Genomic DNA, 26751 nt, shown 5'->3' with positions numbered 1-26751 from the left:
CCCCTGACCTTTGATGGTCTTTCCCCAGGGGCAGTTGTAGGGAGGCCATACGGAAATGAAAGCGACAATGAGACTAACAAGACCGCCACGCTCATTGTGCCATCTGAGGCCCCGAAATGTTATTAGCGCCTTGACGTGCCAGACCTGCCTGAAACCCTTGACACCACTGTCATGATACCCAGTCAATTCATCTAAAACATTACAGAGTGGTACATTTCACCGCGGACAATAACACTGAAAAACACTGCAAATATTAAAGAAATATATAACGGGTAGTGGGGTAAGGGGTTAAAATGGGTCTGGATGGGGATGGGGTAGCCTTACAAGGGTGGAAAATCGGGAAGCTTGGGGGTGGGAGGGGGTGCACGTTAAAAAGAAATGTGGTGTTTTGTCTGTGATGGTATGTAACACTCTTGTGGTCAGTAAATTCGCATATAACCCCCTGTCATTACAGCAACCAGCATGGAGGGAGATACAGTCTTATCCTTGATGGCCAGTGCAGGTGTGATCCCTTCAAAACTAGGACAAAGCATTGCCCCACAGGGTGGAGTGTGAGTGTACATCCTGTAATGTGGATAGTAAGGATGACGAAATAGCATCAATGAAGGCCCTTCTACAAGAGACTGAGCATTGAGAGTGGGGCCCAACCTCGTGGCAGCCTTTTATGCCCACCCTCCTGTCCACCCTCCCTGACTGTGCCATCGTCAAAACACCTTCCCGACCTTGCTGGTACTGGCGTCACTGCAGTAAAGTTGTATCTGATTTGGTGACACTAAAGAAGCTACTCCTATCCCTTGTTGGAGTACTTGGAATGGGGGGGACCAAGAGGGAGTTCCTAACCAGCATGGAGAGTGACACAGGGGATTCAAATCCTGTGGAGACAGCAGTACGCAGTAATCCAGATGCCAGCTCAATTGCGGCCAGTGCTAATCCGGCCAGGCAGGGGCCCATTTGGGGAAATATAGTCTGGTGGGATGAAAAGTGCTTTGGCTGACAAGGAGCTAATGGCCCCAGACACACCGAGTACCCATGGTCATACCTTGATTATACAAAGCATACAGACTATTACATCATCCATGCCTCTGCTGATCCATGTCCGGTGAGAGGATTGTACATCAAGTGCCAAAGTTGTTGCAGTGGGAAGAAAGATGCCCAGCTGGGCTGGCTATGTGACACTTTATCCCACCACTAACACCAATGAGGGGGATAGAGGCCTGCAGGAGGGGAGTGAGGAGGTACTATATCGTCACAAGGTCCCCAAATTGGTCCACAACCAATACGAAACCAGGGAAGCCCTTGTGAACAAGTGTACTCACTGGCTAAGTAATACACAGGGTTGCATTTCTGTAACTAGTGATGACACTTAAAGCTGCGTCGTGACACTAGGGGGGAAAACAGTCATGATTCCATACACATTGAATTTAGGAAGTCGAGAGTGGCAAACAGCGTACTGGAATTCGATAAGAGATGCCACCTTTCATCAAACAGCGCCATAGAAATCAGAACACATTCCATCTATAACTGATCATTTCTTTGAAACTAGGCCACAAGGTTCAGTGTTCTCTGGCGCAAACGCAGTCACCCTGGGGAAAAGAACATTGGTTAACTCCCCTCAGACCAAAGTCCCTACCCCAAATGTACGTCTGATGAGATAGCAGTAATTGTAATCCCCGCTGAGCAAGTTTTGCCTGGGAATTGAGCTTGTTGGAGCACTAATAGGCTCTAGAGTTCATTGTAATTGACTCAATTATTATAAGGGTTGCAATGCATTATTTATAGTTTCTTTTCTTCTTTGTCTTGTCATGTATTATGTGTTATGATGTGATTTTATGGCCCCACAGCTGAAATAAAGTTATCGACTGACTGACAATTTTTCAGGAGACATTTCAGCATCCATATCAACAATTTATACTTCAATCCGCTAGATCTCTTATCAGAATGAATAGACAGAGCAGCATGAACAGGCTAAAAGCATTAAATCGGCGGAGGAGGCCTGACACCTCAGACATTCCTCCATACATTCCGAATTGTATTTTTCCAATTGTTGAGTGGTTTGGTAGTGTTGATGGCAGGTATTTAAATAGAACGAGCTTATGTGAATAACGCATAGAAACCCTGCGTACATGTTTCATAAACTTAGGTCACTGCAAACCAGGTCATTCTATTTCGAGGAGCGACTTTTCCCATCTTTCCCTGCCAGTCGTTGAATTGCTGATTTCAGAAACAAGCACATTAAGGGGCTGTCTGGTGACAATTCGGGAAAGCCATCAACAAACCTCTTCAAAGCTCAAAAGGGGGCTGTAATACCATAGAATTGGTGTGGGGCCACCCAGTGCTCTTATATGGTTGCATGAAATGAATAGCACCAAAACCATTCTATGCCAGCGGTACACATATTGTACATGCTGTATGCTCGAAATAGCTCTACTATATATTGAAGATATTGAAGAAAAACATTAGTATCCAGAGAGTCTGATCAGCTATTTATTGACTTTCCGCAGGCCCCTGCTAGGTTGCCCCCTTCAAACGGCCTATCCAGATCGATTTTTTCAGTGCCCTTACAGTTGAGTAGAATAGGTTTCTTAACCCAGTACACCATGTTAAAAGATTATGAATACATCTTAAAATGTAAACAATCTATACATACTATGACTGAAATATGAGGTTAAAAACAGACCTGCATCAGGGAAATTAGATGTTTCTATTATATATAAAATATAGATGATGTTGACCATTTTCTTTTCTGATCTTTCACCTGCCTTATGATTCTGTTCCACATCTTCATTCCAATTTAAGTGCAGTTTTTCGATTTACAACAGTGACTCAATTCATTTGTAAAAAATGTATGTATCTAAAAATGGGGGGTTGAGTCGAGCTTCTTCAGGATTTCAGTATCTTCCCACAAACAGAACCTTGAAGCTCTGAGTCAATTGCCACATGAATGGCACAATCACTTACGTTTCTCGTTGTGCGTGGGGGCACCTAAATAACATAATATTGGTGATTGATCTAAACACAATTTCCTAGAATAGCTATCAATGGCACAACATGATACTGACTTTAAATATGGCTGCAAATTAGTCATCAGCATACCTGTGTATGGCATCTTCTTGAAGGTCACTCTCTACCTTCACCAAATAGAAGTGTGTGGATATGGATGACGAAGGCTGTGTCAACGATGGTGCACATGGCTCTGCAGCATCTTTTCTGCTGAGGTTGGATATTTATGCATTTACTCTGCCTCTCCCACCTTCCCTTTCAACATTGCTTTTAATCTAACCATAGCATGTAAATCTCAAGAAAGATTCAATGCTGAAAAAGACATTAGTGACCATTATATAGGTCGCCTAATCCCCCCCGCACCTTGTTGTCCAGAGAGGAACTAACCAAAATGTAGGTGGTTGGGCTACTAATTTTAATTTCTGTTTTTACTTAGCCTCACAATTGTGAATTTATTAAAGAGACTAATGCTGAAGAACTGCATTTACAGGTAACCTATTTATTGTCTTGCTGCATCTTCCCAAATGCTAGATGTCCTTTTGAGGACACTTGCATCATTATAGAATTATTTGGATTCCATCTGTGTAGAAAGTCCTTCTATTGTAACTAACAAAATAGTGTATCATTGTATGTGGAAATCATGATGTTTTCAGGGAAACCTCATTTCTGATTCACTGTATGGCACTTTTACAAACATGTTAATTGTTGTTTGCTGCAGGAGCTGCCAGAAATGTCTCTCTTGAAATTCAATCCGCCTGAAAACATTGCAACACCTGTAAAACCCTCATCGGATCAGCTTTCGAATCTCATAAAGACTTGTCTTCATTACCCAGAATCCTTTAATCATCCATTTCATCAAAAGAGGTATGTTCAGTAAAGGTTTTCAGTTATTTGTTATTATATAGAATACACTTGCTCATAGTTCTGGTTCTGAAAGAATGTTATTTTCATCTGGATGCACATAGACAGCTCTCATATATCACATCCACTTGTAGATTATTTTCTTGCATTTCTTTGTCTTATTCCCTTGCTTGCATTCTTATGGGATTAGCTTTCACAAAGGTTACTGAATGGAAGCATGCCTGCAGTAGCAGCTTCTTTAAGAAATCCAGAACAAACGCGAACATGCACACATGCCAGGCTCTTCTCCCTCACAGATGTTCCCCTCCAGTATTTACAGTAGAGGTAACAGACCCCTCCCCTCTTATCTCAATTCCTCCATCATTTCCTCATTGATTCCCAGTGTCATTGGCTGTCTCATTAAATCCAACGCCATTGCCACAACTGTCAACGCCAAAGACTTTGGCACACCCCATTGTTAGTTGTGTCCATTTCCTATCGATTTCCATTGGTACAACCACTTTAATCCCCAGCTTCAGGTCACTCCATGTAACACCCAGACTCTGATAACATCCATGTTCAGGAAAGGTCTGACCTACCACCATCGGCTCAGGATTTGCACTGCATCTTCCAATCATGAATGTGCCTGTGCAGAATTACCTTCCCACCCCCTCCCCACACAGAGACTTTTTTTTCTTACTCCGTTCTTGGAGACTGTTACCGCTCTGGAGACAAATAGGTTGACTCAGTGTTCCTCTTGAGCCAGTGGATGTTATTGGGCCGCGGGGCGGTATTGGGAGTAGCACTGATCATCCTCTCTTGGTACCCATTGTGTGGGAGGGGACAGTCCGAAAAGCTCCTTTGCAAGGACCCCCTCCACAACTGAAAGAACCTGAAGCTCTATCTAGGCAGACCAAGAGTTCTAGAGAGTAAATTCAAATGCTTCCATTAAGAAGAGCTAGTTCATGCACATAGTATTTGTCTTGATTGATATTGTTACAACCCTGCCTGCAGTATCTGCAAAGTCTCTTTAAAGACCTTCCCTGGTGCTCCATAAGCTAATGCAATCTGTGATTGATACAGTGTTGCAAATTTGCAGCTTTAAGACCATGGATTCAACCGTGTGTTATAAAATCTCCAATTCATTGCCGACTGATTCAGTGTTCCCTTGGTGTAGATGTAATGTCATTGATTCACTGCGAGCCAGCGTTCTCAAACATTCAAGGAGTTTCAAAAGCTTACCACAAGTTTTACTAACATATAATACTCAGACTTGGGAAACAGGAGACCTATGTCATACATAGGCAGTGGTAGAGTGAAACAGGAAGGAGAGGGTGGAATCCGAAATGGCGACCAAGCCAGATGAAGGCTTGGTCCATACCCGTAACCCAAAAGTTAAGCAATGGGCAACCAGGAGCAGCAACCATACCAGACTCAGTCCCAATTACAGGACACTTGTGCAGTCCAACTGAAGGAGTGCATTAGAAAAGTCATAGGGCTTCATTACGAGTTGGGTGGTACTCTGGTAGTAAATCCACCTGAATACCGCCCAATGGAATTACTATTACTGCTTTTTGTTCCAGCAGATTTATCGGCAGATTACAAGTGGTGGTGGTGACGATGTTAGTCCGTATTGATTTGGAATCCATAGGACTCCACTGGGGATTTCGGCGGAATTACCGCTATGGTAATATCAGAAGGTAAAGGTAGTACAGAGGAGGAGAAGATGGTAACTGCGGAAGGTGAAGTGGAGGATGTGGTAGCATCAGAAGGTCAGGTTTGTTTGAGTAGGATGTGGTCATACCAGGAGGTAAGGCAGCCAGGAGGAGGAAAGGGGGTCCCAAACGTGAACAGAATGGAAGTTTGCAGCTGCCCAGGTTAAACATAGGCAGGACTAGAGGGCGGGAGGATGAATGAGACCCAGGCAAGTTGGTCAGAAAACAGATAACCCAGCTAACAGAGACTCTTGTAGAGCCAGCACTTAGTGAAATGGTTTGGGAACCCCGGGAAACCAACAACTGTGGAGAGGTGAGACAGTATCTGTTGCGGTGTAACAGATTCTGTTTGACTTCATTATTCTGTTGTTTTCTTGGTGGTAATAAAACCAGTGAGCTATACTTCCCGAGTCCAATTGTTTGTGCATCTTGCATGGATTTCTGAGAGGGACTAAGACAGATGATCCCTATTCAAGCATATGTCCTCAATGAGGTAAGGTACATCTGTATGTGGCCTCTAGAAGAAAAATGGAGTCTAGGTATTCGTGCACAGGACCATGACACTCATTCCAACTCCTTGCCTCGTACCTCATCCTCTTGGAGGAGGTCAGTCAGCTCCTGTCAAAGATCGCAATAGTGCTGGTACCGTGCTTAAAACGAGGCATGGGTTGGCATTCCAACTACTTTCTGCTGCCAAAGGAGGACGGGGACTTGCGTCCAATTCTGAATCTGCGGCTGCTGAATCTGTTCCTACGATCTGCAGGACTATCACTGGACTTTCAGGATACCTACTTCCATGTGCCCATTTATCGAAAGTGCAGGAAGTACCCAAGGTTCGTGGTGGGCCAGTATCACTACCAGTTCAAAGTTCTGCTGCTCAGTCTTTCTTTGACTCCCATGGTTTTCACCTAGCTGCTAGCAGTTTTGGCAGCTTTCCTCCGGAGAGAGGGCATTCATGTCTTTCCCTACCTGAACGACTGACTCGTCCGAGCTCGCTCCCAAGATCTAGTGTCGGAGCACCTGTTCATCACAAGCACAGCTAGGGCTTTTCCCTGAACTTGGTTTTGCCAACCCAGTCTCTTCGATTTATCCGAGCAGTCTTGGACACTCACCTGGGCAGGACATTCACGCCTCAGGCCGAGTGGTGAACATCTTTCAGATGGTCAATATCTTCCAATCCCAGGGAAAAGTTTCTGCCTCAGGCTTTCTGCGCCAACTGGGCCTCATGGTCCCCTGCATCCTAGTGGTTCTGGAGGCGAGGCAGCACATGGGATCTCTTCAATGGCACCTCTGCAATTTCCGGGCCACATGTCAGATCTTCTATTGGTGTTGAAATGTGTGGCTCGGGATCTTGCATGGTGGGCTGTGAGAGACAACTTACTGAGAGGCACATTGTTTTGTGAACCCTAGCTCCAAGTGATGATGGTCAGCAATGCATCTGACAGACTGGGAAGCTCACCTGTCAGAACTGACAGTGAACGTGCTCTGGTCTCCCTCACAGTCTCGGGTGCACATCAATTTGCTGGAGCTGAGAGTCATCAGGCTGACCCTGATCGCCTTCCTCCCCTCTGTGAAACTCAAGTCTGTACGGATCCTGACGGACAATACAGTATCCATGCACTACTTCAACAAAGGGGGTGGTGTGGGTTCCTTGCCGCCATGCAGAGAAGTAATGCGACTGTGGTTCTGGGCTCTGGAGCACTGCTCCTCTCTGTTGGCTGCCCATCAGGCCGGTAGAGAGAATGTCGCAGCGGATGCCTTGAGCAGGCAGACTTCGACTTCCCTTGAGTGGGAGCTCTGCCAGGAAGTTCTGGGGGAGATCTTCTCCTTTTGGGCAATTTCTCAAGTGGATCGCTTCACTTCCAGCTTGAACAGAAGTGTGAGTTGTTGTACTCCAGGAAATGTCCTGGTCACACTTCTTGGGGAAGCACTGACAGTGGAATGGACATTCAACCTCATTTATCCATTCCCACCGATCCCCGTCATTCCGCTGGTTCTCAGGAGTTTGCGCTTGTTTGGAACAACATGATTCTGATATCTCCAGACTGGGCGCAGAGGACGTGGTATCCAAAGTTGCTGAACATGTCCATCTGCCCTCTTTGGCACCTTCTGAGGAGAGTCGAGTACCACTCCCAATCGGGCGCAGGCACTCTCCACCCGAACTTCGGCAGCCTGAACATTCATGGTTGGACACTGAGGGTGAGGTCCAAGGAGTTTGACTGACCCGGAAAAAAGTCCAATTATACCTGTAATTTGTCAGCTTTGTGCCGGGAGAGGGATTGAACCCATTATCCTGTCAATTATGCCCATTTTGGGATTTTCTGCTGTCCTTGGCCCAAGCCAGCCTGCAGATTAGCACTAATAAGCGTTAGCTCGCAGCTATTTCGGTTTTTAAGAGGTCCCCGGGACAGGGCTCATCGTTCACAGTCCCCATTGTTGTGCAGTTATTGTGGGGTTGGTGTAACCAGTTTCCACCACGCCAGTGTGTAGTTTCAGTGTAGGATTTGAATTTGGTTTTAACATTCCTTATGGGGACTCTGTTTGAGCCCCTCCATTCCTCTTCATTTAGGTTGCTCACGCTTAAGGGAATATTCCTGTTTTCCGTCACTTCCGCGAGACGGCGATTGAGCTCCAGGATTTATCTATTTGGTTTTATCCAAAGAGAAGGTGACATTGAGAGTGAGACCCTCTTCTTCCAAAGGTGGTCTTGGATTTTCATCTCTCTCAAAAGATCCATCTTCCTGTGCTTTTTCCTCAGACTCATTCTTCCAAGGCTGAGGAACGATTCCATCGGCTGGACCCGATGCAGGCTGTCCACTACTACGTCTCTCGGGTGAGAGCGAGCAGGAAAAATGGCCCGCTTTTCATTGCTTGCGCTGGGGCATATGCTAGCACGGCTTGTGACCAAACAGACCCAGTTACTGGATCGTTCTCTTCATCTACATCTGCATTTTGGAATGCTAAGATCTGTCTGGAAATGATGCGATTGAGTGTCTCATTGCCCATTCTACTAGAGGGGTGGCTGTCAACTCTGCCATGCAGAAAGGATTCCCTATCCTGGACAACAGCCATTTGGCAACATGGGCGTCTCTGCGCATGTTTGCTAAGCATTACTGCTTGGGATACCCTTTCTGCCCAACGATGCCCATTTTGGTAGGGTGGTCTTCTGGAGTTTATTGGTCTAGGTGGTGTCCTTGCTCTCCTCTCACCTTCAGATCTTCGTAGTACTTTGGGAGTCTATCGTAGATGAGGAATTTGTGGGAGGAATTAATCCATTAGAAGAACAAATTACGTATCTCTCTGTAATGTTCTTTCTGATGGATGTTCTACCCACAGATTCCCCATCGCCCTCCCTCCCTATTTGCCCCTCTTGGCAGATAGCCAGTACCCCAATGGTTCTGTGGTCCATCAGAGTGCTAGGGAATAAGGGTGGAATTGAGGTCACAGGGTGCGTGCCTCTATATATACTGGCCCTGATGTCATGTCTGGCGCATAGAAAGTGTCTGTCGGAGGTGACACCGAGTAGTTCTGCACCCGCTACTGGTGGAAACGTTTCTGAGGAACAGCGGCGCTGTGGATTGGATTTTCATAGATGAGAAATCCATAGGAGGAACATCCAACAGGACGAACATTACCGAGAGCCAAGTCATTTGTTTGTCCATCTTGTCAATAAAATGCACCTGTTTCTCTTGGAAGACCATCCTTGGCCATGGTGCCCTTGCCATTACAGCTGCAGAAAAGAGATTTAGGCTGTACCTAACACAAATTACTAGGTTTCAAATCCTTCAGCATAAAATTGGCCATACTGTAGCAAATGCACTTCCTCTTTCTCATATAACTCCAATCTTGTGTAGACTACATTAGCTTCCTGTACAAGCCTTAATTATATTTAGAGGGGTCACTTTGTCTCAAATGTTTAGTTAAGTTCCCACATACCTAACAGCAACAATTTGATTTGCCAGCAGGAGTCTCAAATCTTCAGAGGCTCACCTTCTTGATACTGTAAGATTGAGATTGAAGTCAGATAGGGGCAAACACTTTGTGATCCAGAGACCTCGAATCTGACACAAACCCCCACCCCCTGAATTGAGGCACTAACCAAACATTACAAACTCACTTCTTTCACCTTTCCCTAACATTGTAAGTTTCACTTTTTTTTGCTAAGTTCCAATATCTGCTTATTGTCTGCAGGAAACATTGCTTTTATGTCTTCAGGGTCTCTATTCTATATAAACTTTATAAAAGAATTGGACAAAGTTTGTATAGAACTCTGCTCCACAACATCTTCAGTGGGCACTTGAGGCCTGTGGTGTCCCATACAACACCAGTTGGGGTCATCTTCCTTTCGTTTCACCATTGATGTCAGCAACTACGGAGCCTCTGAGTATCGGATAGGGGAAGTCGCTTCACTCTCCAACCTCCCGATCCTCCTTTAACAGCCCTGGGGCGATGGAAACGTCTTCGTAAGTAGGCAATTTCTTCCAGTCTTGACACACGAGGATTTTCATGAAATCTTCAAAGAACTGTTTCCACTTGAAACAAAGAAGGCAGCTTTGCATACAATTTTGGATTTATTGGCTCCATTTTGAACCTTTATGCTGAGAAGTTCAAAATGGTCACTCTGGTTAAGATCTCTTCTTTCTTTGTAGATGGGCAACGATCCCTGTGTGGCAGTGGTGCCAACTCTACATTTTTATTTGGCCTCATTCAAGTAACAATAACAAGTCCTTCATTTTATCCTCAGAACTGCTCCATGAGTGTTGTGGTAGTGGTTCAGGCTCCTTTTTGTCAGGAGTTTGGTCTCATTTTGCTATAACCAAATGATTGGCTGACAGTATAATCTAGCCCTCCATAGACCTTCTCCAAAAACTACTGAACGTAATGCATTAAATGGAAATTGCAGCCAATGACACATAATGCCTCTTAGTTCCTACTCAGCAGTTTGGCTTTGTGTACTACTTCTGGGATTAATGCATACAAAGACTTTCCCGTTACATGAACCGGTTCCTGTCCTTCCGGATGCGTAAGACAGTTTCTTACTTGTTTCATCCAAAATGAAATGTAGCACTTCCCTTTCAGATAGCTCTGTACATCCTGTCCAAATGGGTTATCGCTGTCCCTTTTTCCTGTCAGAGGAAGCAACTTACTCTGTTACACCTGGCCAAACATTTACATGTGGAAATGCTTTTCCTAACATCAAGGAGGATATGTAATGGGCTGTTCACCGTAACCCACACAATTAAATGCAGGGAACTTATTTCAAACACTCCATTAGCCTGATGACGGATTAGATCTCATACAGATGGTAGGTGGGTTATATGAGACGCCTGTGAAATCATAATTTTTACAGTTCACCGGATCAGAAAATACTCATCCACCTATGGAAGCTAAAGGTTCTTTTTCAAGCCCATCTCCCATTTTCTATGGGGACATAGATGCTTTTTACCTAGATCATCTGGTCTCCTCCTGTTTGCGCTACATAAACAAACAGGTTGGCACCAGATTTCCCTTCCATGCGTTCTAACTCTACAGGCAATGGGATATAGGCCAGGGCATGTATCCAGTAGCCTCTAATGTGAAAGGAGTTCTAAGTGTTCATGCTGACTCACTCGATATAAGCACGATCGATTCTTTGCTTCTTTGATAGAGACTGGGAACAACTCTTCGAGTAGCCTACCTCATCTAATTAGACAGTCTGTTCCATTATGGAATGCACTATCTCTGCCGATTGGGAAGACAAGATTCTTCTGACATAACCCTTCGCGGACACACTGCGTTGATGGACAATGCGCCCCAATATCACCCAAGGGTCGTTCTGCCTGCCAGACCATCAGGTTGGTCATGACAGACGCGTCCATCGAATGCTGCTCATCAACATCCTGGAGTTGCAAGCAGTGTTCTAGGCTCTAAAATCCTTTCGCCTGCAGCTTCAGGGCCTGGTGGTTCGATGTTAACCGGCAACACGACTACCATGTTTCACATTCGCTACCGAGGTGGCACCCGTCTCTCCATTCTGTTCTCAGAAGACCCGGCCCTGTGGAAATGGGCCTTAGCCCACGAGTTGTTCCTCATTCCGTTCTCTCTGCCTGGCATACATAGCACTGTGGCGGGCTCCCTCAGCTGGGAACTGCGATCCTGATACAAGTTGCAACTTCTGCAAAGCCAAGTTCACTGCATCTTCTCATGTGGGGAGTTTCAGACGTAGATCTTTTTGCTACTGAGACTAACGGGAAATGCAAGGCATTGGCCAGCAGGTTCTATCACGCAGGAAGCCTGTGGTACGCATTCATGTTCCCACAGAATGGGAAGTTAATGTATTCCCTGATCTTGGTGGCACCATCCAAGGCGGAGAGATTTCTGGTTTTCAGAAATCCTTAGTCTCTTCTCGGAGCCTCCCATCAAGTTACCTCCTCTTCAGTCTTGTTGCCAGGGATAGCAGGGTCGTGCTGCATCACGGCCTGCCTCCTCAACCTCGCGGCATGGCTCCTGGATTCCTAGAATTTTGATGGATTCCTATGCATCCAAACTGTCAGGATATTCTCGCCAAATCCTGAGCATCTTCCACGGTTTCCTGCTACAAGAGCAAGTGGAGAGGCTTGCCTTACCTTCGGTCTCTGGCTCAGAGTCGATTGGCACATTCCTCGATTTAGATAAACCTTGCTGCCATCTCGAGGTTTACTTGTTTGCCTGGAAAACCTTCTCTGTGGTCTCACAGACTCATTAAAGAATTCCTCAAGGGGCTGTTCCTCTCCTTCCTCCAGTGTCGGTGCACAGGCCCGCTCTACCCCCGCTTCACCTATCAAGCTTCTTCTTCCTGGTTCCCACCCCTCCCATCCCGCCCCCCTGCCCTGATTGGAGCTTTGCTCCGTGTGCTACAGGTCTAGCGACCTGCGTGGCTCTGCCCGGATCTTTCTTTGCGGCCACAAGCAAGGTAAGGTCATCCTTCTGCCCGATGTTGCTGTGCGTTTAATTTGACAATTTGAAGGAAAAGAAAGTACGCACCCAGGCCCGCTCTCCCCCTGCCTCCCCTTCCAAGCTCCTGCTTCCTGATTCCACCCCTCCCGCCTCCTGCCCTGATTGGAGCTTCGCTCTGTGTGCTACAGGTCTAGCGACTGAGTGGCTCTGCCTGGCTTTTTCTTTGCTGCCACACGCAAGGTAAGGCCATCCTTGTGCCCGTTGTTGCTGTCTGTTTAATTTGATCATTTGAAGAAAAAGAAAGTCAGCGCCCAGACCCGCTCTACCAGTGCTTCCCCTTCCAAGCTCCCTCTTCCTAGTGCCCTCCCCTCCCGCCCCCCCTTGCCTTGATTGGAGCTTCGCTCCGTGTGTTCAGATTTTTAAGCCAGCCTACAAGGGCAGCCCTCTGCCCGACAGCCCTGCAGCTAAGGGCCCAAAGCAAAGGGAGGCTCCCACTGAGGCGGCTCGAGATCGTGTCTGCAGGTGTCAGCAGGGGGAAGCCAGTGGCCAGCCATCAACCTGCATTCAATCAACAAGTCAAATGTAGCCAAGGCTACTCCTACCTCACAAAACTCCCAATCTCATGCAATGTTAATCTACATCATTCCTTGCTAAGCATTTCAGACCGACCTATGATAAAAGGTATACATCACTTACTCCTAAAACTACCCCCTCCTTCTTCACTCCTAGATAGTAACCCTTAAAACTACTGTACTGCTCCCTTCTTGTATCTCACCCCTAAGACTGCTGCGCCTAAGGTACTTCTTTGTTGTATTCTGCCAGTCTAACCACTTAGAAACTATTCCTGGTAGCATCTCTCGCATCTAGTTAGTGTGCCCAAGAGAAATTGTGTTTGTATTATACCCTCTTAGCCTGTCTCAAATCTAAATAGCGCACTCACACACTACTGTGTTGTATTCTGCCTCTTAAAACTGTCACTTCTAGATAGTGTGTTCAAAGATTACTATGTTGTATTCTGCCTCTTAAGACTGTGTTACACCTACATAGTGCGCTCAAAGATCACTGCGTTGGATTCAGTCTCTTAAGACTGTGTCAGATCTAGATGGTGCGCTGAAAGATTACTGTGTTGTATTCTGCCTCTTAAGACTGTGTCACACCTACATAGTGCTCTCAATGATTACTGCATTGGATTCTGCCTCTTAAGACTGTTGTCACATCTAGAATGTGCGCTCAAAGATTACTGTGATTCTACCTGTCTCCCTTAAGATTGTCGCGCCTTAGTTACTACTGAGTTATATTCTGCCAGTCTAAAATTGTGATTGGTTCTGCCTGTCTCACTCTCTTAAAATTGCTGAACTTTAGCTACCACCATGTCCATTGTGCTGTACAATGCCAGAGTTGCCTAGAAATTACTCCTGTTTAGCATATCTGGGATATTGTGTATATTGTGTCCAAGAGGGGACTGCGTTGTATTCTGCCAGCCTAAACGCCTAGAAACTGTTCCCATTAGACTATATCACATCTAGGTAGTGTGCACCTAGAGATTACTTTGTAGTATTCCGACAGTCAGTAACGCCTGGAAACTATCCTTCCCAGGCCAGCTCACATCCAGATAGTGTGCACACGAAATTACTGTGTTGTTTCTGCTTGATTCAGACTGCCCATATTAGCCTATCTCGCATCCACTTAAATGCCCTGTAGATTACTGACTACTGCTGTAGTCCCCTACAACTACAAGTGCTGCGGTAGTTAGTACTGTAATTCACTTGATTACGTTTCTAAGCACCCCTTCCTCATCTTGACCTCCACGCGATCCCAAGCTCCAAATCATCACCCATGCCCACAGCTTCCAGAATCTAGGCACAGGCTATACATCCAGGACCCACCTACCTCCACTAGATCACCCTCACTTCACCAGATGGAGACCCCGTCTCCCAAGTATCCACCTCACACCAGTCCAGATCCCTAGAATCCCCCGCTCCCTCCCATCTTCACTCAGCCCCCTTGGCTCGCCACCCGCACTCTAGCACCCACCTTTTCGAGCCCCCCCACCATTCCTTCCCTGAGCACAACAATAGAAAACCACCGCCCACCTCACTATAGCATATCGCCACTCGCCCAATCTCCTCCCACCACCCCATATCCAACTCTAAAATCAAAGCTGCACTATGGCGCGGAAACCACATCCCTTCCCACCCAATGTCATTACTCCCCACCCTCACTGTGACCGCTATTGAGAACTCCCCAATACCCCACGTCAAGTCACCCTGCCCCCTATCAAACTCCCAAGCCAGAGGAGCCCGTGGATGCTCCAAACAGCTCAAATCCTCATCGCCTTCCATCCTTTCACCCTCCAGTGAACATCCCTCCATCCCTCTCGCCCTTCTTACCTCGGAGTCCCTCTCCCCTAACCCACCACAGAACTGCCCACCCTCTGGCCCAAGACCCCCTCAGTAACCTCCCCTCGACCCCTGCCAACAATCCCCCTCCATATCCCTTCCCTTCTCTAAAAGCAGCACGTCTCGCCCTCGTAAAAACAGTAGCCTCAACCCCCCCACCCTCTCTCACACCGCAACTGCACAAAATCCCTTGGAAAGTAGAAACCGAGCTTGGGCCCCCACCATGACTGTCTACTCCTCACCACTTCTACCTCAACCCAGCCTCCCAATCTCTCCCTCCCCTTCCCCATTACACTCCCCCCTGCACTCGCCCTGCTTCCACCCCCTCTCTCTCGACTTCTCACCTTGCACACCGGACTCCCCGAATCCTTCGAGACTCACTTGAGACTGTTTCCCCCTAAACCCCCCTCACCCACTTTACCATTTGTCCACTCGTCCGCCTCTCCTCGACTCTACCCACACCCTCGCATATCCTCCTCCCCCGCCTGCCTACTCTTCCCAGCTTCCACCGATTTGCCCTCGTCACTCAGAGCCCCCGGCACCCTACCCCCCACTACGCCTCCTCTCACTGTCTCATTGACCTGGTGCGTTCCCCTCCACAGTCCCCCACGCACCTCCTGCTTACACCTGATGACCTTCTCCATGACCACACCCCACTCCGAAGTAAAGTGCATCGCTCTGTAGCGAAAAACAGACACATCTTCGACCTCCTCCACTCTGACAAACCTGACCTAGTCTTTATCACTGAAACCTGGTTCTCCAACGACTTTACTCCTGTTGCACACAAAGCATTCCCCCCTGGCTACTCACTCATCCCGCTCAACTGGCCCTCAAGAGGAGGCGGCTTGGCAGTCCTCTTCAAATCTCACTTCTCTGTCTCACTCGTTAAATCTCAGACATGCATTCCATCATGCGAATCCCTTCTTGTTAAACTCTCACTACCTCCGACTTTCTCCCATAACTTCCTACTAATTTACAGACCTCCTGGTTACGACATACATTTCTCAACCAACTTCTGTGATTCTGTAGCCACCATTTAAATAAATCACCCCTCCTTGACTCTCCTAGGAGACTTCAATATCTGGCTGGACATTCCCACAACCCCATGATCCATCCACTGGTCGACAGTCTTGATGCTCCCAACCTCTCCCTTCATATGAACGGTCCAACCCACTCTAAAGGTCACACCGTAGATGCTATCTTCAACTCCCATGACCTGTTTCATCTACCCCCCTGTTAGGGATAATTCTCAAAAATGTGCTAATTCCCTTCACCTTGGAGACCCCCAGCAACTTAGCTGGATTTTGAGGACTTGATTTGTTTTTACCTGGAGCCTTTTTTCCCCACTCTCATGTATTTTGATGCATGTTTTACTTGTGTGTTCTTTGATTATGGAGTTTTAAGATAACTCCATAGGCATCTTTTCCTGTGTGTTACACAGCACCCTCAGTGCAGTGACACAGGGATGTCTTTTTTTTAGACTTCCCAAAGGTTTAAATACCTTCTCTGGGGTAAACTACTGTTTCCCAGAGAATGCAAGGTTAAATTGACTTTACTAGTCTTTTTAAATTCCTAGACCCAGCACATACTATCTTCCCATAGAGTGCTGGAGGGGTTATCTAATATCCCCTGTGTCTAAATATTCATGTAGCAGTCAAATGCTACCCTTTTCTATTGAAATGGGTGGTGTAAGTGGTTTTACAACGAACTACCATGATTTTTACCGACCGTGAACACCGGTAGCTAAAAATCGCGGGAGCCATGTTTTTCAAGATGGTGCCTTCAGCCCCTTTGTTTTTAACAGGTCCCGGTTTTCTTTTTTCACCATTTCTTTTTGGAAAGGTCCTTCTAGTGTTTGGCTCTGCGCGCCAAACCAGGTTTGGTCCCTTTCTTTCTATGCCTTTGGCAGGCTTCAGGATTGAAGACCGCCTCTGGCGCCTGAGTGTCTGGGGTGGGCAGGAAGTGAGGGAGGTGCTAGAAACTCCCTGTGCTTAGTCTCATATGAGACCCAAATGCACTCTGGCGTGATTGGCTGGCTGGCTGACTGTCTGGCAGGGACAGCCACCCTACTGGGTGAATGGCATCTAAGCTGGAATGAAATGGAGAAAACTGTTTAAAAGGCGAGTCTCTTGGACTGGAAAGCAGAGTCGACCACTGGAATGAAAGAACCGAAGACGAGCTGGAAGATGACGGCTGCTGCAACTACTGGACCGTTGGTTTGCCCGGTGAAGCCCTACTGCAGGTCCGAATTGCCAAGTTCACCTCGACAGAGAAGTCCCTTCAAGGACGACTTCTTCCTTTTAATTGGTGGGACCAATTAACTCGTAATCAACATGGATACCATTCTCGGAGCTGGTTAGGATTAACCAGGGGGATGGACACCAGCTTGTGTGCTTGATGAAAAGCTACTCGAACTGAAGTGACTCCATTTTGTCAGTGTTTTCCGACAATCCTGTGCAGTGCAGGAGTCCCCCGACGTCCTCCCTCTTGTCCCCACGACTGAGGCTCAGGAACAGTGAGATCTGCAGGAACTGCCAGGCGCCAACATCTTCAGCTGCATCTTTTGCTTCATACTAAGGTACTGTACCAACACGATTGAGAGAACGCTTCTCTCACGGTGAAAGTTCGTGGAACTTTCACAACTTGCAGGTTTAATCAGCTTGTGACCCAACATATGATTCTTATTCGTACAAACTACTTCTGAGAACTTTGGCAAAGACTTTACCGTTTACTTCAAGAACTGCTCTTTCCTATCCAAGACACTTGTCCATTGACTTTGGCCTAGGCCTGTTGAACTGAATCGAGTGCTTTAGTGAACTATAACTATTTGCACTGCCTAAGAAAGTAACTGAAATGCCATTTTGCTCCTATTTCATGGGAGCCTAATTTGTTCAGAAACGTATTGTTTGGCTATTGAAGTGTGTTTGTGTATAATATTAAGTTGCCTCCTTCTAGTGAATGTTTTCTAAATGATTGTGTAATAAATGAATAAGTGGTTTACCAAGAAACCTTCAGAGTAAGTGTCTACTTGAACCACTGTGATTGTAAGACCTCTGTGTAACATCTTTTACTGCTCACATTCCCTCTTGAGATGAGCCTAGCTGCTCAGCTCGCTACCACAAACTGTGTAGCACAGACTTATACCAAAGGTTGGTTTTTGCTTACACCTGTACTCCTAATTGTATGTGGTGGTCCCAGAGGGTACTGCATGCAATTCTGCCTAACACCCCCATACCACTCATCTGTTTCGACCACTTTGTCGTCCCTTTCTCTATCTTCTCGCCTGCTGCCCCTCCCCCTACCCCCAACCACCTCAAATGCTGGAACAGAGTAAAGATCCTTCCTGACCTGACCCCCTTGCGCCCCACTTCCTCACGCAATGGACCATTCCCCAAATGGTTCACACCCGAACTGAGGAATGCCAAAAAACAAAATAAGTCTCTGGAACGCAAATAGCGAGCAGCAAAAAACGATCTCAGCATATATATGGGTTTTGGGGGTTTGGCGTTGGGTTGGGAGTTGTGGGGGGTTTCCCCCCACATATATGGTACAATTGACCTTCACAATTCGGTCAATTGTGAAAAGGTCAATTGTCATTCGAGCAGTTGTAAAACAATCAATTCGTATACAACCATCACAACTACAAAGCTGAAATCTGGAAAGCCAAAAAAGCTTACTACAATAATCAGATTCTCAACTGTGGAAACCTCAGCAAAGAACTTCATAAAATCATATCTGAATTTGTCAAACCCACTTGCACCTCTTCCCAATCTGCCCCATTGCAATCGCTCTGCGACTCTCTCCCTCCACTTCTACACCACTGCTCTTGACAGGGCGACTTCCCTTAACAAATTGTCCCTCCTCCCCCCCCCGCGATCCCAACTACTGACCAATCCAACAATCCCCCCTCACCCCCTCTGCGCCATCCTCCAACTTACGCACCTTTGGCTCCTTCAGACCGATCTCCAGAGAGGAGTTTCTTGACATTCTATCTGCTAACTAACCATCTGGCTCCCCCCTAGACCCGCCTCAGTCCTTAAAGAAATATTCTCATCCACCTGCGCAGGAGAACATGCAAGAACCATTCTAAATGACTCCCTCAGTTCTGGAATCTTTCCGATGCCTTCAAAATTGTGCACGTCAAGCCTCTTCTTAAAAAACCATCCCTCGACCCCTTTGACCCCAAAAACTACAGACCCATCTCGAACACCAGATTCCTTTCAAAACTCATCGACCGAACAGCATACTCCCAACTAAACGCCTTTGTGCAATCCAACAACCTCCTCGACCCCCGCACAATCAGACTTCAGACCACGACATGGAAACAAAACCACTCTGACCTCAATCTGGGACGATCTTAAGATCACTGCAGACTCTGAAGGGTGCGCTGCACTAATTCTCCTCGACCTCTCTGCAGCTTTTGACAAGATTAAACACTCAATCCTCCTTGACCGTCTCCACTACCTTGGAATCTGTGGCACTGCTCTCAAATGGATGGCCTCCTTCCTCAACAACAGGAAACAAATAACCCTCCTCTCCCCTTTTGTCTCAGCTGCTCGCTCGGTTAATGCTGGAGTACTGCAAGGAGCATGTCTATCTGCTCTCCTGTTCAACCTCTATATGTCCACCCTTCCTGGAAATCATCCGCCTGTACAATATCTTGTGCTACAACTACGCTGACGATACCCAAATCATCCTTAAAATCCACAACTCAGACTCCAACCGCCAGCCTGACCTCGAAGTCTGCCTCCTAGATATCGACCGATGGAGGACTATAAACCACCTCCTCTTAAACCCCACTAAAACCAAAATCATGGTGTGCGGCAACACTACACTTCTACCTCGTCCACTCCCTTGGCCCTCTTCCCTGGGCCAATCCCCCACCCCCTCCGTCTCAGTAAAAAACCTAGGGTGCACTATGGAGTCTGGCCTAACCCTCTCCCGACAAATCAAAACATGTCTAAATGTTGTCAATACCACCTCAAACTTCTAAGACACATTTTTCCCTACCGCTCCTTCTCAAACAGACTTGCCGCTGGTATGTCTGTTGTAATGTTGAGAATGGACTATGCCAACTCCCTATACATAGGGGTCCCGGCATACCACCTTAATAAACTCCAAAGAGCGCAAAACACTGCTGCTAAACTGCTCCTCGCCCTGGGTCCAAGAGACCACACCTCTCCGGCTCTCAGAACCCTCCACTGGCTCCCAGTCGGACAAAGAGCCACTTTCAAGACCCTGTGCATCACTTACCATGCAGCGCACACGACCGGCCCACTATACCTGCAAGATGAGTTAAAACCTTACCTCCCACCCTGCACCCTAAGACCAAGCACTGCCCTCCTTTTAGTGATCCCAACCACTAACTCAGTCAGGATCGGAGGATCCTCTTTCTCAGCCTTGGCCCCGACTCTGTGGAACTCTATATGACATTCTGCATATTACTAAAATGTGGCTCTTTCCATAACGCCAACATTAAGATGCGACTGAACTTACAACAACCCAATGACTACTCAATGGGACCCCCAACCATGTCTTCAATGAATACGCCCACTGATATGGCTATATACAAACGTACCCCTCAACACTGAATAATCTCCTTAGATCATAACTCCTCCTACCCGCATGAGGCCGCTGTGCCCCCAGTCTGTAACACGTACATGACGTCGCTGTGTGCCCTTACTTCACCCTTGCTATGTCACCCTGCCCTCCTGTTCCTGTGATGTCACTATATATCCCACTGTATCACTGTACCACCTTCCCCTCTAACCCTCGTGTATCCCTATACACTGCCACCCCCCTAGCCCCTGTGATGTCATTGTATCCCCCACTATGCCAGTGTCGCTGTGTACCCTGCCTTGTGTTCCCTATGATGTCGCTAGGTATCCCTCTGCCATCCAGTCGCTGTAAACCCAGCCCTCTGTCACTGTATGCCCCCTGTGTGTCGCTGTGTCTCTGTGTACACGGCCATCCTGTGATGTCACTATATATTCCACTTTTTTCCCCTCCCCTCTTGCTCCTGTGATGTTACTGTATGCCCGTTTTGCCCGTGCATTGCTGTGTACCTTCTCTCTTGTTCCCCATGACGTCATTATGCATCGCTCTGCCACCCCTGTCCTGTCGCTGTAAGCTCAGCCCTCTGTCGCGTTATGCCCCTCTGCCTGTGTCACTGTGTACCCTGCACACATGTTCCCATGATGTTGCTATGTATCCAACTGTACTACCCTACCATCTAGTCCCTGTGATGTCGCTCTGTGCCCACCGTGCCAGTGTCACTGTGTAGCCTGCTTTCCTGTTCCCCATGTTGTCGCTATATATCCCTCTGACTCCCTTCCTGTCGCTGTAAGCCAAGCCCTCTGTAACTCTGTGCCTGTGTGTCACTGTGTACCCCTGCCTTCCTGTTCACCTGCCTGGTCTCAGGCGCTTTAAGATGAACCATCATATCTTATTATATCACATCACTACGCCTACTCTCTACTATACACCATCACACAATTAGACCACAGCTATACCCCTGATAATTCGGCCTAGCTGTTCACATACGAACACTACACCACTCACCACCCCAATAAAACGCAGCTATCCCATGACTATCTGGCCTAGTTGCTCACATAAGTGCCAGAACCCAGTCTGGGTGTCCACCCACCAGACTGCACACAGTGAACTGAGTTCTTCACCACCACATCTAACGCTAGGATGCATCTACCATCCAACAATTACATCAGCTGCCCACATAACTGGTGCACCCACGCACCGTACAACACTTTCTCTCTCTACTGACTTGGATTGCGGTTCCCGAGGGCGTTCAACCTACCAGCGTTTTGAGATCATACCAATGATATACAGAGCACTATATGAATGCCAAATAACATAACATAACAGTTCGAGCACCAGCTCCTGCCTACAAATTGACTGTGGCCCACTACAGACGTATGGGCCCTCCTTCGAGCCCATACACAAGTCCAGATATGGTCTTTGCCCTGGAAGACTGCCTTTCTGATTACCATCACCTCTGCAAGCAGAGTGGGCGAAAATCTAAGCTTTTTCAGGCAAGTTTCCATACCTGGTTTGTCATAAATCCAAGGTTGCTCTTTGCATGAATCCTACTTTTATGCCCAAGGTTCCGTCTACATTCCCTCTTAGCGAGCCTTTGGTTTTTGCCTGTCAACAGTGGTTCCACAGAGAAATCCAGGGCCAGCCAATGTTGCGCAATCTGTTTGGTTGAAGTTTCTTCTCCAGCTAAGCCTTCCCTCCGCCCTTTATAATAATAATAATGTATTTTCTATAAAGTGATACACACCCATAGGTCTCAAAGCACTGAAATAACAGAGGACATTATTATCCCACAGAATGGTACTCAATTTATCGCCCTTGGAAGGATGAAAGGCTAAGTTGACCCTGCCGGGATTTGAACCTGTCTCAGCTGGATGCACACAGATATCGGATATTAGCGCTTAACTCACTGTGCTATCTGACCTGCTAATTGTTTCTTAGAAGTACTGCTTTGTAATCTGTTCTAACAGCATGTGAATCTATGAACGAACCAATGCTGAAAGAGGAATAAGTTGCTGACCTGTAACTCCTATTATCTAACATTGGTATCTATCATGGATAGATATGCGATCCACCCGCCTACCGTGTTTATGGCACGTCTTGGCTCGTATTGCCACGTTCACATGCGCTTGCCAAATCTGAAGATGGCCTCTGGGGATGGTTATAAGAAGGGGCCTGTCTATTGGCTATGGGGCAATATGACCCAAAATGACTCTCAAAGAGCACTGAACTGGCAGCAATTTTAAAATTTAAATGTAAACTTCTATGAATCTTATCAAGGATTCCTGGCCTGACGACCGGAAATATTGAAACAGCATGTGAATCTATGAAAGATACTAATGCTGGAGAACATGAGTTCCAGGTAAGTAATACACTCCTTCTAAGCTGCTGTTCTTCAATTAACACCAATATATTTTTTATGCTAATTCCTGAATGTCACCAACCAGATGTATTTAATACATTCCTGCCTCATTTAAATCCTATTTATCCTTTGTCCCTTCTGTTATAAGAGAAGTTCAGATGTGTCAACAGTTAATGGTCAAAAGATTGTTTTAACTGGCACATGCAAAGGTTTCATATCGCAAAGGTAAACAAGTTTGGAAGATGCACAGTCCCCCAAGCCAACTTATTCCCTTTGTGCCTGCCATGCCTGAGATTTGAGCTGCTCCACTCTTTTAATAAAGAAACTACCACAAAACATTTGCTGCAACACTGATTCAAAAGCCATTTCAGAATAATATATTGCCACAAAAAAGCAGGATTTATTTGACGCAGGATGAATAGATTCTATGCAAGTTACTTGTAACACATGGAGCAGTCGGCTATGAAGGATGCCTAGTCAGATAAGGTCTGCTGTGAAATGGGATGTGGTAATTTGCTCGCAGTAAACCTTCAGTACTCTTACGTCCCATCCCCTTTCCTCCATACTGCCTGGGCGTCCCTTCCAAGGGACGGGAGACAGAACCTGTTTCACCAGAAAAAACCTTCTTCCCCTTTAAATTTAGAGGCGCATAGGGGTGCGGCCCTGGGAATATGCACTGCCCTGACTCCAGCGCCACACCTCAGTCCCCTTTTCCGTGTCGACGGGAATGGGCCAAATTCACCAGCACTCCTGGGTTTGGCTTCGGCCATGTAATTCCACGTGTAAATACTTCTTCTCTTCTGTCTTTTTTGTCTTTTTATCATTCAGGTACTCAGTCCTCAGGTGTCACGCCCCACCTCTGCGCATGTCGACTTCTACAGGGTTCAGCAGTTGTCTATCATGTGATGGGCTCTTCTCGACTAGAGACCTAGGGTGCCTTGGCCCAGATCACGGCTGGCAAGCTTCTACTGTGTGCAACGTGCTTTCCTCAAGATCTCTGAAGAACAGACTAACCAAATGGAGGGAGGTCTTCCAGAGATCGCCTCTAAAAGACCTAAAGGACTTAGTCTATCATCGATCCAGGCCCAAGGTATGGCTGCTCTTTTCCAGTGCACCCCGCAAAGGAGACTCCTTCTCAAGGACTCGTCCGCGCGGGAGGGAATGCCCAGGTCCTAGTACCAGCACAAGTACCAAGGCTGTATCAGCACAAGTACCGAGGCTGTATCGGCTACCGGCCGACAGGCCGAGGGGGTCGGTGGATTCTCCCGTTGACAGTGTTGAGGGACCGGAAGGTTCTTTTACCGGGTCTTCACCCGAGGGGCTATGCCCTAGTACCGGCAACATGTCCGAGGGGGTGCCTATACGCAATTCTACCGGCAGATCCGCCGAGGGCGAAATACCTACCGGGCCTCGGCCTGAGGAACAGGGAAGGCCCCATGATCCACTGGACGGTGCAGGGCCCAGTGAGTTGAGCAACACGACAAAGGCATGTGGAAGGCAGCTAGACAAAATAGCCGCCGTGCCAGAAAATCCAGACATCCGGCCGACACCGCTCCAATGAAGGCAGCAGGTGGAGGAACGTGTGTCAAGATGGGACTGGTGTCAACCAGGTATGTGGCCTACAGCTTACACTTCCTTCGCGCAAGGCAGGTTCCCGCTGCGTCCATATGGGCAGGACACACAACGGCTCCAGCAGCCACTCGCTACCTTGTCAATATCACCTAACACCACCTCAGCCTGCGAGGACAGGTTCTTGGAACAGTTCCTCTGGCTCATGAAATCTCCTCGGTTGGGGGTCATCGTCGGGGACGCCAACAGGGACATGCTCCTGCCAATGGCTCCGGCGCCGCAGGCTCCGGTACAGGCGGCCCTGGGCCATGTTCAGCCTCAACCGCCTGCTCCGGCCCCCAACTGATTGTCCAGACGGTTCCGCTACAGCCTCCGGCTCCGGTCTCCACACCGCAGCCCTCTGCTCCCAGCACCCCTCCTCCGGTCCTGGACCAACCGGATGCTCAGGTGGACACAGATGTGGAGGAGGACCCTGACACGCCATCTCCAGCCAAGGCCTTCCACAAACGTCTTGCAGCGCTGGCAGAGTACTTGGGCCTTCCTCAATCTGAGATCGAGAAACCAGCAGAGGGTGTCCTTGCAGAAGTCCTCACGCTACGTCCCGTGGCCAGAACGGGATTCCCGATGCAGAAGGACGTAGTTGCCTTGTCCAAGAAGGGTCGGCTCAAGCCTCGCTCTGTTCAGCCGGTGAATAAACACCTGCACGCCAAGTACAGGCAGATGGAGGGGGATACACTCTTGCTATCGTCACATCCTCAGCCACACTCCTCTGTGATCGCTGCCGCATCACTATACTCCAAGCCTCAGTCGTCCTCAGCCGCCTCCTCTATGGCGCTGTTAGGCAAGGAGGAGAAGATCTTGGAGGTATACAGGAAGAAGCTGTATTCCAAAGCATCCTTCGTCAAGCCAATGCGGATGCCATGCTGGCAGCCATTAGCCAGACGCTCTGGTGGGAAATAGCAGATTTCCTCCCAGAGCTTACGGCACAGAGCCAATCACGATTCAAGGCGGGATTGGCAGAGGCCAAGATGGTGGCACAGGACATCATGGAGTCCACCATGGTCCACATTGACACCTCTGGCCGTGCCATCTGCATTGCCACGGACATGAGAAGAACGGCCTGGCTCTGTGCTACGAAATTCAACCTGGGTGTCCAGGAATGCATCTTAAATCGTCCATTCGAAAGGGGTGACCTCTTCCACGCCACAACGGACGAGGAGCTGGAGAAAAAGAAAAACAGCTCACAAACGGCGAAGTCTTTATCCATCCTGACAAAGACAACGCCCAAAACGTACACCCAGACACAGCAGTGCTCGGAAAAGGGGCGTACATGCAGAGGGTTCCGCGGCTTCCAAGAGCGAAGGTCCAGGCAGCCTGACCGTTCGACGACTCAACATCGGCGCAAACAACAAAAAGGGGGTGGGGGTAAGGGCTTTTTCCAGTCCCCCTACTCCGCAACAGCCTCAGAGGGAAAGAACATCACAAAAAGTACAAGTGCCATGTGACACGTACAGACCCTCTTTGCATTTATATTGTTAATTAGCAATTCGAATACAATACCTTCTAGTGACAAATGATTAAAAAAAAAATCTTCTCATTACTTATTATTTTATTATTATTTTCTTACATAAACATCATCCTATCTAAAAACGTGTACAAAAATTACGGCAAGGGAAAGAAGGCATGACACGCCCCTCCGGGTCCAGGTGTCTCCAGTGGGGGGTAGGCTTGCTCTCCATGCACATTTCTGGCGCCAGAATTTCGCAGACCCCTGGATCCTCTCTGTAGTCACGACGGGGTGTCGCCTCCCTATCCCAGCTTCTCCTCCCTCCTCCCCTCCACTCCCACCGGTTGGGACAGCAACTCTTTTGGCAGAGATCTGGTCTTCTGTCATGAGCCAGGCAGTAGAGGAAGTCCCAGCGAGGCTTGGGCTTTTACTCCAGGAGAACCAGGCGGGCCTGAGAGTTGTGCTGGACCTTTCCACCCTCAACCTCTCCCTACCGCTACAAAAATTCAACATGGTTGCGCCAGCTTTGATAGCGGAGACATTGTGCAAGGGAGACTGGATGTGTTCCCAGGATCTGAAGGACACGTACCTACACGTCCGAATCTGGCAGTCTCATCGTTCTTTTCTATGATTCAGGATTGTGGGCTACCATTTCCAATACAAGGTGCTTCCTTTCGGCCTCAACTCGGCCCCAGGGTCTTTACCAGGCTGATGAACACAGTGGGGGCCCTCAGGTAACGGGGCCACCACATCTACCCATACCTCGACGACTGGCTCGTCAGGGCGACATCTCTGGAAGCAGTACACCATACTTCCCACGCTCTTATGAACACACTGCACGAGCTGGGTTTTTCACTCAACGTCAAGAAGTCACAGCTGCAGCCCATGCGA

At 47.7% G+C, this 26751-nt stretch overlaps 1 protein-coding gene across 4 annotated transcripts in view; it reads left to right on the top strand.

Moving 5' to 3' along the window:
- Positions 1-26751, top strand: part of TRAPPC8 (trafficking protein particle complex subunit 8) — a 2435788-nt gene that overhangs the window by 2383199 nt on the left and 25838 nt on the right. For all 4 annotated transcript variants that reach the window (XM_069620968.1, XM_069620966.1, XM_069620965.1 and 1 more), the window contains one exon: positions 3719-3864. In XM_069620968.1, coding sequence (XP_069477069.1) covers positions 3719-3864 — 146 coding nt within the window. The remainder of the gene's footprint in view (positions 1-3718; positions 3865-26751) is intronic.

Source organism: Ambystoma mexicanum, chromosome 5q (assembly GCF_040938575.1).
Source record: "Ambystoma mexicanum isolate Mex_15411 chromosome 5q, UKY_AmexF1_1, whole genome shotgun sequence".
NCBI lineage: Eukaryota > Metazoa > Chordata > Amphibia > Caudata > Ambystomatidae > Ambystoma > Ambystoma mexicanum.
This window is presented reverse-complemented; position numbering and strand designations above follow the sequence as displayed.